This window comes from Haemaphysalis longicornis, unplaced genomic scaffold (genome assembly GCF_048455015.1).
Source record: "Haemaphysalis longicornis isolate Haplotype H1 unplaced genomic scaffold, Haemaphysalis longicornis Haplotype H1 scaffold_8, whole genome shotgun sequence".
NCBI lineage: Eukaryota > Metazoa > Arthropoda > Arachnida > Ixodida > Ixodidae > Haemaphysalis > Haemaphysalis longicornis.
Genome location: NW_027526445.1, coordinates 114,740,723 through 114,755,021, shown reverse-complemented (window position 1 = coordinate 114,755,021; position 14,299 = coordinate 114,740,723). Strand labels below are relative to the sequence as shown.

Sequence of the window (14,299 nt, the reverse complement as noted above, 5' to 3'; positions counted from 1 at the left end):
GTACACCATTTGTCTTGTCGTGTTCGCGTGGGCTCGTAGCTGAATCGGTAAGACAACGGGCTCTCGCTTTGTTAGTCTATTAGTTCCAAGTTCGATTCCCGGGGGTGCCAGTAAATTCTTTTATTTGTTCGCTGGAGTTTTCTGGTGACACCAACGGTCGCGAAAGAACCCTTGGGGGGTAGAGGTAGAAAGCTTTGCTTTAAAAAGACGAAAAGAGAAACGCAATCGGCGGTGATTGTGCGTAAAAAACAGCGATTCTGGAGGACCGCGCTCGTTCATCTGCTGCGGCGGGCCGCGCTTTTTGCACCTGCGCACTAGTGCATGCACTGTCATTAAACACTACTCATTTGCGTCGGCGTTACGAATGCGTGTTGCAAGGTATCTTGAGTTTTTATTGTGGGTCTCAGTGACAATAGGGAGCGAGCGCCAGAAGTGTTAAATCTGAAATATGTGGCCGTAACACAAAGTGGTCGTGCGAACTGAGTGGAATTTCTGTTTCCTTGTTTCATCTCGCTTTAATTAAATACGCTCTTGCATCGTATATCCCAAGCTCCCACTTAAAAGGCTAGAAGAGGGGTCGGCAACCTTTGAAGTAGTACAGTATCGAGTTGCACGACGGCAAAACGGCGTAGGGCTGGGTGACAAACCGGGTGGGAGGGCCTTCGAAGGCAAAGAGAAGACATTCAGCAAATTGCCAATAATATTTTACAATAGCTAACAATATTCTGGCCAAGTGTAAAGACGTGGTACAATGCAACTGGAACCAAAAATTCTCTGTTCTTGTCTTGCCGTCTAACCCAATTTGATGTCAAAACTGAGGTATTGGGCTTCAGATTGCTAGTGACAGGAGGAGGGGTTTGGGATCCGACAACGTGCTGCGGCCGCATAATACAGCACGCTGGCACGCGTGCAGTACGGTACCGACTCCTGCACTAGAAGGCAACGAAGACAGTCAGGGGCGACTGAATGTGTATGAATCAGACGCTCTTTCACGCCTAAAAAGTGAACAGGAGTGATAGGCCGTTTGGCCTTAGGAGCGCATGGTAGAACCACTAATGAAGCAGTTCAGGGAGATATGGGGTGGGCGTCCTTTGAAGTTCTACAAACGGAAAGTAAAATATGTTATGAGAGGAGGTTGAGAGCAATGGATCAACGTAGGTGGACAGCTAAAGTTTTTAGGCACCTATACTTGAAAAGCGTGGACACCGAGTGGTTAAGCAAGACTAGAAGGCTAACGATGAAATAAGGAAAGAACAGTGATGAATCCAGAACCGCCAAGATAACCAAAAATGAGGAAAGCTGATAGCAACGAATCAATGAAGAAAGAAATGGAAGCTAAAACGTCGTAAGAGATGTACAGGACTGAAAAATTTGACATCAGAAAGGAAAATTTCTACGATAATTCCAAGGGCAGTGCTTTGCTTTTTGAGGCTAGAGAAGGTTGGTTTAGAAGTAAGACTTTTGTGGGGAAGAATACAGGAAATGATGGGGAATGCGTGGTCTGCAGAAAAGAAAGAGAAACTATGCGGCACACAGTTTTATAATCCGAGTGTATCTATCCAAATCTTTAAGAGGGAAATGTGCGACTTCCGGAAGGCCTAAATGTTAAGGGTAGATAAGAGGGGGTTAAGTTTAAGGCTCTCGAAGCGACGGAAAGAAGATTCGAATGCTGGTAGACGAACAGCAGAGAGGGGAATAATGCCCACGACAGCTACCACCTGCAACAGGAAAAAATTATTTCGTGCCTGCCCTGAGAGTAGCCCTAGTATTTAATGAAGAGAATAAAACAGATATGTCAGTTTTTCCTTGGTAAGATGATACGTCATCACCCTATTTCAAAGGGGATACCCATAACAATCAATTAATCAATTATTTATGAATCGATCAATCAATCAATCAATCAAACAATTATTCAATCAATCAATCAAAACAACATATTCCGGGAAAGATATATCCCGGGACTGATATGCGCAGATGACATAGTACCGCTAGCTTATACCGAACAATGCCGGCAACGGCTCACAGATATATGCGGGGGAAAAGCCTGTGAAGTTGGGTTACAGTTTAGCGCAGCAATGTAATGGCGATGCCTATGACGAATCGGTATTCGTTCAACAAGCAACAATACCGTGGGTAAGAAAACAAATATCTTAGTACATGGATAAACGAAAGACAGGTCTGTATAAAAATTTATGAGGAGCATTTAAGAAAGAAGGGAAAAAGAAACGCCTCGATCATGAATCACAGGGCGCTATTGAGACGTAAAAATATGAAGTAGGGGCGTAAACCAGGAATGGTGAATGGTTTAACCCTCCTTGACACCTATCGGCTGAACAGGCATACCACTTCCACGCATTTCAATGAAACACCATTCCCAACCCTGAGAGGGTCTGCAACTACCCCAAAGAAATTACCTCCCCCAGCTGCCTCTTCCACGGAGCGGGCGGGATTCATTTCCACATCGTTCATGAATTCCCCTTCCATACGTTTCCCAAAACAAATCCGTTAAACTCCCCAGAGCTCTGAAGGCTCGCATTGGTTAGCTCATTCCAGTCCGAACTGCTTCGGCTGGTGGAGCGGGCTTTAGAGGCTGGCAAGGTATAGGGTGTCTTGGACGCAGGTCTCCCCCTTGTAAAGGCTAGATGCAACTTTTAATGACAATAAAGATATTTGTCCTCCTGTTTTTCAACGCGTACGCATCTGAAGACGTAGGGGCCTGCCGGAAAGTAGTTGACGACAACGTTAAGGAAACAATGATTGACAGTTGTCGGGGTCACAACTCATGAATTGTGTGGCAGATATATAATGAACAGTTACTGTGCATTGTCCTGGGGAAAATAAACATTTTGGTTCTTTGAATTTTCTTTCAGACTGTTCCTGGCAGCATAATGGCTTGGAATGGGAAAAGCTTGGTGCTGCTTTTATGCCTCACGGGCTGCTTTGCCACATTTCAGCCGCCGGATGTTTCGGGTGGGTTGAAATCTTAACCCCTGTAATAACTGCCTTTGAGAACTGAGGTCAGCTGAATGACAGTATCAAATAAACTTATTCTCAGGTGAAACAAAAAGAATTTCCCCTAAAGTCTTGCTGCCTTTGATGAGCGCCTAAGTTCTTTACGTGGAGGTGCAAAAACCGATAAATCCAGGGATATTTTTCATCTAAGCCTCCATGTAGCCTTTTATAAACACCTCATTTTCAAAAACTGTTAAAACCGGCATCGCTAAACAATGCACAATTCAAGCAACAGTAGTACCTCATTCTAAACATACCAAGAGGAGCGTGACATTATGTGAACTAGCCAGTGTTGGTTATAAAATTAGGCATTTGAATGAAGGACATTCAACGGGTTATCAGCCAAGCATGCAGTTGACACTGACTATGGGGAATAGAATGAAAATAAAGAGTGCTATTTTGAGACTTGACCAAACATAATTTGTATGACGTGTTTTCATGCTTACAAGGCACACAGGGATACAAGCAAACAAACAAAGTGACAACCAGTACCCTCCACATATACCCGGCACAATTGACGAGTGGTGCAACCTTTCACTAAAGCGACCAGTTTATGTATTGGTCCCTAAGTCTTCCTTCGCTAGCATGGATGCAAGTTTCGCCGCGCGGAAAATAAAATTCGTTAATTATGACCGATGCCATCCGCTATAGCACTACAACCCCAACATTGAAATTCAGCATTACTAGATTCCCGATTTCATGACATTTCATTACATTTCATCATTTGCTACTTCAGAGTTCGTCATAACCAGTCTCGTCTGTATTTAAAAACCGAAAAACTAGTTGAAAAAACAAACGTTGACCGAAAGTACTGCGTGCGTTAATTTTTTTGCACAATTTCATGTGCAGAAAGGGTTGAGTCTGCATCACAGTCACGGCGAAATCAGCTGAGAGAGCAGCACAACCAATTGGGTGCTCTGCTGCATAGCGCTACAGTTTTCAATGTCGTAAATAGAGCTCTTGCGATCAGTTACTTTTCAAAGCCTTTTTAACAGTGTTTAAACGTAAAGTACCGACAGCTCTCCGGCATGAATTTACGAGCTTGCACTTCGCTTTGACAGGATTAAATGTTTATTTAGAAGAAGGATTCGCAGGAAAATACAGTAAACCAAAATGTTAGTGACATGCTACGAAATAAATAGCGATAAATTGTGTGGAAGTGTTCAGGGAATACTACGTTGAATGCTTTATTTTTTCTCTCCAACCTACAGAGCGATGTGAGAAGAGACTGCACCCACTGTACGTCAAGGACGCTGTTAACGCCTACCTCCGAAAGCTACCGAACAGGCATAACTTTCTCCAGTCGCACCCACCTATCGTCTTTGATCTCATCACCGTGAACGCTTTGGGTATTAGTGGTCTAGGCAGCCTGTGGCTGTACCAACCACCGAGAACGTATTGCATCGGTGGGATTACCGTCGTCGAAGTCGTCCTGCTCGCCGGGCAGGATCTGCGTTTGACCCTCGGCATGAAAACCTGTTCCGGGAGGGAAATGGAGCTCGAGACCTCTGCAAAATCATCAAGGCTTGTGGCTGTGTTTGCAGTAGCGGCACCGAATTCGTCAGAGTTTAATGTTAAACCTGCCTCCGTTCGCCTTCTTCATGTTTATCCAGAAGACATCCAGGGCACTGCACTTCATCTTTCGGGAGTGGAGGAGCACATCAGCCATTCGGTTAACGTGCTGGGTGTGCTGATAACACCGTACCTAGAATCAATTTGGCGGTATGCTCTAAGGAATAGCATACAGCTCATGGTGGAAGAATGAGAAAACCAGGCATTTTATTTCACTAAAAGTTCGCTTCTATTTTTCTCATACAAAAGCATCACAGTTTATAAAGCTCCCCTTGAAAAAAAAAATGCCCTCATGTTTTCTCGGAAGCCTGCTATAATAGATATTTTATTTCCTTGTGCTGGCGTAGCTGCAAACTGCATGAAACTTTGGTTCTCCTCCATGAAATGTCCCAAAATTGATAACTCTGACACATCGGACTTTACCAGTCTCAAACCCAATATTGTGTCTATAAATGCAGTAGTGCAGTACGTAGTGGTGCTTCGGTACTATTAAAGCTTGAAATGAACATAACAGTAACATATATTAGGAAACAAAATCAAAGAGTGGTGTTAGGCCTATTGCTCGTGCTCACGCTCGCCTTAATACGTTTAGTTCTTAATAAAGTTACTCCTATCCTATTCTTAGTAATAAATAGGTTTTGGAGATTCCAGTTCCAATAAACTGTCTACCCCAACTCACGGCTACACCATTGCTGTTTAGATAGCTACGGCTGTGCAAAAAAAAGTTTTTTGCTATTTAAGCATCACCGAATATGCCTTTTTCAGCGTTATGTTCGAAGTGTGTTCGTTTGACCACGTGATGGAGAGACCTGCATATGTTCTACTACATGTCTAAAAATAAACGTCTTGTTAAGCGCAGTGCTGTCGTTACTGTCTTTCTTGCACTTGCATTACTTATGTGGGTTAATCATGCTAACCGTTTGCCTGCTGTTCAAGTAGTAGTAATTTCCAGTTCGCTTTATGAAACTTGAAAAAAAATGTTTCTGACTTATTACGCTTGGCGCGCGACCTACGCTACCAGAGCGATATCAGTTCGCGCAATGCGCACGAAAATATGAAGGCCGAGTGTTTGTCCCGGAGGTAAGCTGTAATGTCCAGAATTGCGATCAAAGTGACACGGCGATTTCGGACCAATAGTAATTTGCCTGCGGGCTGCCGCAGTGTAATTTTTTTAATTTGCATTTACTGTAGCCTAAGCCCAAAGTAATTGATAACGGCTATGTCTACAATATTACGAATAAAAGACTTGATGAGGCTTTATGCGGTCGGGTTAGGCTCCTCAGTACTTCTGGATATCGTACAAAGGGCGAAATCCCAGGAACACAAGGAAGAACATTTGGGACGACAGGCATTAACATAGCAGTCACCCACTTCTGCTTTTTTTTATTGGAAGCTGCACGTGGGCTCGCAGGCACTGTAGTATAGGGCTCTAGAGTACTTTGTACCCCCAGCGCATCTTTAACCTGCGCAGAAATATTGAACACACGAGTGTGTTCTTTTTTGGCATCCATCAGAAAAGCAGCCACCGGGGCCGGGATCAAACTCGCGTACTCAGGCTCAGCAGAGCACAACGCCTTGGGCACTGAGCCACCGCGGCGGGTATTTCCTACATGTGTACGTGAAAAGGCGGCACTCATGTGTACATGAGTGCCGCCTTTTCAAGTGAAGAACAGGGTATTCATCCGCAAATCGAGTTCGTTATAAGTGGGCTCGACTGTATGTATATATTGCAAGACTCGGACGCAGGGGAATAGAGGACGCGATTAATGACGACGCAGCGTCGCCGGGAAGCCGTTGCAAAAAGCGAAGCTGGTGAAGGCGCGACGATGATAGATAAAGATGGTGTGGTGCTCGCATGTGAAATGCTTATGATGAGATGGTAGGAGGGGTTGACCACTCCAGTAACAGTTATATAGCAGCGATGACGCCTGTGCTTACACTATTCCCTCCTTCCGCCCCCCCCTCCCGCCCCCCGGCGGAAGCGGCCCCTCCGGGCGCTATAGCAACTAGGGGCGCGATGAAATTGCTTGAGGCCCGAGGCATGGACAATGTCAGTTCCGCGGCACCGACAGTCGGACGTGGGGAGAGTAGGAGCCACACGGTAGTTGACTGGAGAGGTCGGCTCCAGAACGGTGTAAGGACGGATGAAACCTGGAAGGACCTTTTAACATAATGCTGCACGCATGGGAGTCTCAATTAACACTTCATCACCTGGTTGGAAGGAAACAGTCCGATGCATCGCATCATGACGAGACATTCAGTCTTCTTGGCAGGCCTGGGTGTCCAACAGTGAGAGACGGCGGCAGTGTTCGAGGTGCGAGACAAACTCACCTGGGATATCCGCTTGCGGAGAGGCAGGTGCAGAAAAGAAAGCAGCATCGAGGACGGAAGACGGAGGGCGGCCGTAATCGAGAAATGCGAAAAGCCAGCACTCCATTGCGTTGCAGTGTTGTACGCAGAGTGACGAAGGGTAAAACGGGTTCCAAATTCTTATGGTCAGGGCTTGCATAAAACGGAAGCATATCGGAGAGGCTGCGGCGAAACGGCTCAGTCAGCCCATTTGTTTGGGGATGGTAGCTCGATGTGGTTTTGTGGACGGTATTAGCGGCGCGAAGAACTTCATTCAGCAATGTTGAGAGGAACGTTTTTCCGCGGTCGCTGAGAAGAAAGCGGGGAGGGCCGTGTCGCAAAAATATGTCCTTTAGAAAGAAATGAGCCGCCTCTGAAGCACAGCTGGCACGAACCGGAGCAGTTTTTGCGTATCTGGTTAAATGGTCAACCGCAGTGACGATCCACAGTTACCTGCTGCCGTCAATGGCAGGGGCCCGCACAAGTTAATTCCCACCGCGTGGAAAGGAGCGGACGATCAAGGCATAGGTTGTAACAGTCGTTCAGGCACCGTGGTTTTCGGTGCTGGCAAGCAGCACACGATGCAACATACTTAGCGAGACTGGTAGCGAGGCCAGGCCAGAAGAACCTGCTCTTGACGTGGTCACACGTTTTGCGAACGCCACATGGCCAGCGGTGGCGGCATCGTGGAACGCTTCTACGGTCTCCTTTCGAAGCCAACGGGGAATCACAGGAACCCATCTGTCCCTGGTAGGATGACAATTGTAGTGGTACAGAGTGTCATTCAAAAGGTCAAATTTTTCAAGCTGTTGATTCGAGCCGAGCGGCTGTTAGAAGGCTGCACCAAGCCACCGAGGTGATGGATGAGGTCTCTGCAGTACATGTCGGCCCGCTGCAGAGAGATGAGGTTATGCGGCAAGTTGTAGGCATCGGGAACTGCAGGTGCAATCGGCAAAACTAGGCAGTTAACACTAGGATGCTCATCATCTGACTGTGGCCGCAGCGGGCAGCGAGAAAGAGCGTCCGCGTTCTCACGTTTCTTGCCTGACTTATAGGTCACAGTAAAATCGTTCCCCTGCAAACGGAGAATACAACGACCGAGGCGGCCCGACAAATTTTTCACTGACGACAAGCAGCAAAGCGCGTGATTGTTAGTCACAACACATAAATGACGGCCGTACAAGTACGTATAAATTTTTGGACGGACCAAACGACGGCAAGGCATTCGTTTTCCGTTGTAGTGTAGTTTTTCTCGACAGGTGTTAAAGTCCGGCTTGCGTAGGCAACAACTTGCTCTACTGATTATGAGTTGGGTTGTAGGAGGACCACGCCGATACCGTGTCCACTGGCGTCCGTGTGGAGTACAGTAAGAGCACCATCGTCAAAGTGGCAGAGAACCGGTCCAAAATTCAAGGCATCCTTGACAGTCTGGAATTCCGCTTCGCAGTCACCAGACCAGGTAAAAGGGGTCGTAGACGCTAGTAGTTTGTTTAGTGGAGACGCTTTTTGGGCAAAACTACGGGTGAACCAACGGAAGTACGATGCCAAGCCCAGGAAACATCGGAGGTCTTTTTGATGTAGAGGTCCCGGGAAATAACTACGGAGTTAATCATATAGGAATCGGGGCGAATTCCATCACGGCTAACGACATGCCCCAAAATTTCGATTGATTTGCTCGCAAAGCGACCCTTTCTGGTGTTTATTTACAAGCCACCACTGGCGAGGCTGGTTAAAACTACGTCCAGACGGTGAAGGTGCTCGTCAAAGGTAGAAGAAAAGATTACAATGTCGTCAAGGTAGCAGAGGCAAGTCTTCCACTTTAAGCCACGAAGAACATTGTCAATCATGCGCTTAAAGGTGACAGGCGCGTTGCATAACCCGAAAGGCATAATGTTAAACTCAAACAGACCATCTGGTGTGGCGAAGTCTGTTTTTCTTTGTCGGCCGCATTCATAGGAACTTCTTTACAGTATCCCGACCGACGATCAAGGATGGAGAAAAATTGTGCACCTTGCAATGTATTAAGGGCGTCGTCAATACGCGGCATCGTGTATACATCCTTACGAGTTATCTTGTTTAGGGCTCGGTAATCGACATAAAATCGCACGCTTTCATATTTCTTCGGAACTAGTACAACGGGTGATGACCAAGAGCTCTATGATGGCCGAATGATGTTCCGCTTCAGCATATCATCCACGTTTCCCGGAATAATTTTCCTCTCTGATAGAGACACGCGATATGGACGGCGATGGATGATGCAAGAGTTGTCCGTTTCGATTCGATTGGTTGCGGCAGACGTCTGGCCAAGGACGGAAGAGTAGCAGTCAAATGATTCTTGGTGCTTTGTCAATTCTCCCGCTAAATCGTGTGTTTAGTGACGTCCGCAGTGACGTATCTCGGCCGGGTATTAGAAACAGATGTCAAGTACTTTGAATATACGGCGGAAGGGAATGAGACGAATCCGTTTCATTGCTTCCTTTGCGGTCATTCATCCAGATGGCACCGCCATACCGCTCAGGCACGCAATATGCACTCACTTGGTTTTTTATAGTATTTGCACCTGGCTTATTTTTGTTACGTTTGATAGTATTCGCGTCGTAAAACAGTGCGTATGCTAGTAAAACGGGATCACATAAGACAATGCCGTAAAAGCCAATCGGCAAGTTTCATGTGAGGCTACCGCGAAGTGCCGGACTTCTGTGCCGCTGAATCAAGCACAGTGTGCGCTGTGCGCACAGGTGATTCTATGTTAAAGTGCGCTGTAGTTACTTCGATTGTTCCCCCCCCCCCCCCCCGGTGGAACTGTCCCGGTGGAACGGGAAGGGTTTCAGTTCATGAGCCCGTTTAATAAAGTGCCTCCCCCACAATGCGTACTCCAGTAAAATGAATATTAAAAAAATTAAGCGTTTTTTTGTTTCGACATGTGCCAGATCAAGAAACAGAAACTAAATCGAATAAAACTGCAGTGACGAGAAAAACTCAGCAACTTTCCTGTAAAAGAAGGGTGGCAAAAAAAAAAACTTGAGATAACGCCCTTAAAACGTGTACGGGGATCATAGGTCGTGTCGAAAAAAGTCAGATCCTGCTGTTTCACGGATCAAATTCGGCCAAATCGATTTGCCCAAAAGGAGTTCGCTCATGACTTTACTGTTCGGACTGTTTCGTGGGTGCTTTCGGTGTTTTCGGAATCTTTTACCACTTTTCGGATCTGGCTTATTATGAATTCAGGCGGCAATTAGGAGATCGGCGAAAGATCAGTCTGCAGATTTCAATGACGAAGTGAACGAAAGACGAATTGAACAAAATAAAACTGAGATCGAAAAAAATTGAAGCAACGATTTTATTTCGTCTCACTCGTCCCTACGAAATATTTCTGGTCATATTTATTTTTTTACATCCATATGTATTACTTCAGTACATAAATTAATAGCTGCTGCCTACAAGTTCTGGCAAATCTCCGTCCTCTAGGAGTACGAAACACTTCATTGAGGTGAAGAAGGTAAGACCAGGCTTCTAGTGAAGCGTTTGGGAAATTCATGGCACAGCAATAGAAACCTTGCTTACTGCGTGAGTGCTTTCAGACGTTCCCAAGAAAAGTTTCCTAGTGAAGAATTCGAAAAGGTTTGCTAATGCTGACAAGAGGACTCACCTGCCCTCCGTGCATATTTCTACTGTTCTTGAGGACCTCTTGCATATTTTTAATGTCTTTTTCAATAAAAACGCCATCGCACCATGCTTGAAAGTCAATTTAAATAAAGTTGATTTAAATAAACTTCTCCGTTTCAATTCAATGTTACCCAAATCCAAACTTATCGCCCAATATTGCTTAAACATAAGGCATAATTTTTAGTTACTTGCGGCCTTAAACTTCACCTAGCTAACACATAAAATGTATCATATATTAGCTTTGACAGCATTGCATTTAGGTCCGGAAACAAACTTCCGCTTGTTTTTTCAAATTTGCGCTAGGTGGATCTGGCTCATCCCGAAAAAAAAGCCTCAAATCTAAGCGCACATATTTCGTACAGCAAGCTCACACCCCAGCGTAAGGTGTGTTTGCTTTTGCCGGCGTCAAATAATCGTGAAGCTGCACTAAATACTTTCTACGTTCCATTGCTGTAAAGGAGCTAGCGGCCCACAGAGCGTTGTTTTTTAACATTTATATAGCCGATTTTGGTGAATTTAGCGTTATTAGTGGGTACAGTTTTGTTCTAACAAGTCAATCTTTGAAATGAAGCACACTTGCCTTTTGAGCCCTTTAAATAGATGTGAATCAACGAAGCAACTCAGGCAGTGGCGTGTGCTCTATTCCTACAAAGCTGGTCAAGTATTCTAGCAACGTTTAGTTGACAACGTAGTCAAACGTGCTTTAGCAGAATTCTTTAGCAATGTTCTAATAAACGTAAAGTGTTGCATCAATTTTGTTTTCGATAATTCTTTAACAAACTGTGATATAGCAAGAGCATACGTTGAATATCTCGTTGCCTTTTTATTAGGCAATTAATCAGACACTGCCAACTACCAGGCTACTAGATGTTTTCGTTCACCGTAAAAGGTGAAACTCTGTACATCATTGTAAGTTTGAAACAAATGATAATGTAGGACTTAATAGCGAAGCATGCGCCGAACCTGATTGCGGGAAGCAAGTGGTTTTACGCGAAGTGCCATTGCGTCTGCGAGAATTATTTTTAACTGGACAACTTTTTAGCGCTCTAAATTGTCCGGCGATGATACAGGTCACCCCAGATGACGGTGACGCCCGTCACCGTCACCGGTGACGCCAGGGAAAGGCACACAGCTGGGACAACACAATGCGCCACCGCATCGAAAGTCGTCCATGCGCGATCGTGGCACCCGGCTCAGGTCCGCCTTCCTAGATATGCACCAATAAACCGCCAGACCTCCGTGGGTGAGCTTACACTATGTGCACAAGGCGGCCAGTGGTGTTGTTAGCAAACGCCACTTCTGGGCGAGATGACCGCCACCATGCCTAAGTTTCCGAATACTAATATATCGTACTCAAGCCGAAGCTTGTCGTACGAGAACTGTAGTCCTGCGGCCGTACGTGTCCACCGCCGGCTCGCCACATTCGGGCCCTCACTGTAGACTGAGAACTTCTCCGAACACGATGCGACGGCCATCCAGTGCGCGAACTCTTCTCGTACGCCGGTGCACGTGGCGCTCTACCACCGCACATAAACATACCGATACAGTTCCATACCCCCGTGGGTCAGCTTTAAGTACGTACATTACGCGGAAAATTAAACTGGAACACTAAAATACGAATCAGAACATGCAAAATTAAAAATACTGTTTTTTGAGGTCTAACAATGGCGTGTTATTGGTGTGTTCGTGAAGCCACATTTCCTGACGTCCAGGGGCGTGTCAAAGGCACCAATGCGTGCACATGTGAATTCTTCTGTAGACCATTGGGACATAGCTGTTTCCCTGGCAAGAATGCGGAGGGCCCTAGCTGCGTCCGTCCTATACAATGGGATTAGTATTCCCACGGTCTGACGCAACCCTTCTTTGTCGTCTCTGGCTGGGGGTGGCGTTGACAAATGCTTACTCAAACTTAACAGCAATGGCAGCAAGGGCGGAGTGGGAAACGTACGGAACACCGGAGACGATACGCCACGTTTTATGCGAGTGCCCACGCTCTACTCGCCTGCAAGAAAGAAGCTGTCATCAGCATTGAGGAACCTAGACTCTCGGCCGCCATTTTCGGAAGAGAAGATTCTATGCCACTGGCCTTCTCTATCATCGGCTCAGAAGGCCAAGGAACAACTAGGCTTTCTACGGGTGACGAACGTAAACACTAGGCTTTAGACTGAGAACCTCCAGTGTCAATCAGTGTCAGTGCTTCAGCACTGCACATACTTGTCTGGTCAAACATTTCTTTTTTTCCTTTCTCGTTTTTGCCAATTTTCTCTTTCCTCCTATTCCCACTATTTTCTAACCAGATTAACTTTCCTGCCTTCCTTCTACATCCTTCCTTCCTTCCTTTCTTCCTTCCTTTCTTCCTTCCTTCCTTCCTTTTTTCCTTCCCTTACGAAAATGCTATATATGTCCATATATAAAAATTGCCATATATGGCCACGTCAGGAATCGGGCATATATGGCCATATATTCCAATTTTTGACATGGCCATAAATGGGTGGGGTCATAAATGGATGTAGGCCATATATGGCCTTATATGCCCAATTCCTGACGTGGCCATATATGGGCGAGGCCATACATGGGTAAGCCATATATGGCGTCCTAACATTATATATGTGGCTATATATGGATTGAGATAATGACCACGTGGTAGCATATATAATGAACTTCAGTTGACAGCAGCAATTAATGCTGCACTCCAAATGCTGACAAACACTACATGACATACCTTCCACATTTTATTACAAAAATGATGCACGTGCATGCGAATTAAGGTGGTTGCAGGTTGCTTTGTTGTGGCGATGAGTCAGTGGCTGCATTCTTCTTGGCTAGCTTGGCCCCCTATGATGGAAGCACAAGTTTCTCACTGCATTTATTTAGATTTACCTCTTGTATCTAGCTGTGGCTTTACTAAATATTGCAATTGAAATGAAACAAATAGTTATCAGTAGTCAATGTCCAAGTTCTTTTTTCATTAATCCTGAAAATACCTTTCGTAAAAACTTCTGTCACGTCCTCAAATAATGGCCTGAACCAATTTCTCTCCTTTGCCCTTTGCTAATACTTGTATTCTGCCTTACATTCTTCACAACAGGATACAGAACACAATTGTTATTAATGATGCTGAAAGGTAATTCCTTGCAATTTTGTCACCATAGTCCATGTTAAAACCTGTATGCAACTTTTACAAAATAAAATTTATTTGTTTAAATCGAGAACTCCTTATTTTGACAATTAAACTTTTTAAGCAAATGCACTTCAGCTATTCACTTCGTCAAGTGTAAATGCACATTGCAGCCCAGAGAACATTTTTTCTGCTTATGTTGATAAGAAAAAAAAGCGGCATAAAATGGCATCAATTCCTGCATGGAGAGGTGTCTGCTGGATGGCTGGAATGTGCAAACATTTGGCTTTTAAATCCTTTCTGGAGAATGCGACGAGGCAAAAAACCTCCTCATTATTCAACCCCACTGTAGTGCTAACCAACCCCGAAAACAACAAATAAATTATCGAAAATTCATTAACCACATTCAGCAGGAGAGCATGCTCATGCAAGGGGCACATTTCTCGGGCAGATTTGACATGGCGATAGTGCTACTAAGATATCATCAGCATGCATTTATATTCACCGACTTTTCTTCAAAGTATAAGTGAAAGCCCCGTGGATATTATTTTGTGAAGATGTGTAAGCTATATTTAAATGCCC

At 45.2% G+C, this 14,299-nt stretch overlaps 1 protein-coding gene across 1 annotated transcript in view; it reads right to left on the bottom strand.

The window, feature by feature from the left end:
* Positions 1-565: 565 nt before the first annotated feature.
* Positions 566-14,299, bottom strand: part of LOC144148447 (hapless 2-like) — a 151,665-nt gene continuing 137,931 nt past the window's right edge. Inside the window, exons 15-17 of the mRNA XM_077679984.1 lie at positions 4,597-4,651; positions 4,429-4,488; positions 566-660 (exon numbers count right to left, since the gene is read on the bottom strand). Of these exons, the coding sequence (XP_077536110.1) occupies positions 566-660; positions 4,429-4,488; positions 4,597-4,651 (210 nt within the window). The remainder of the gene's footprint in view (positions 661-4,428; positions 4,489-4,596; positions 4,652-14,299) is intronic.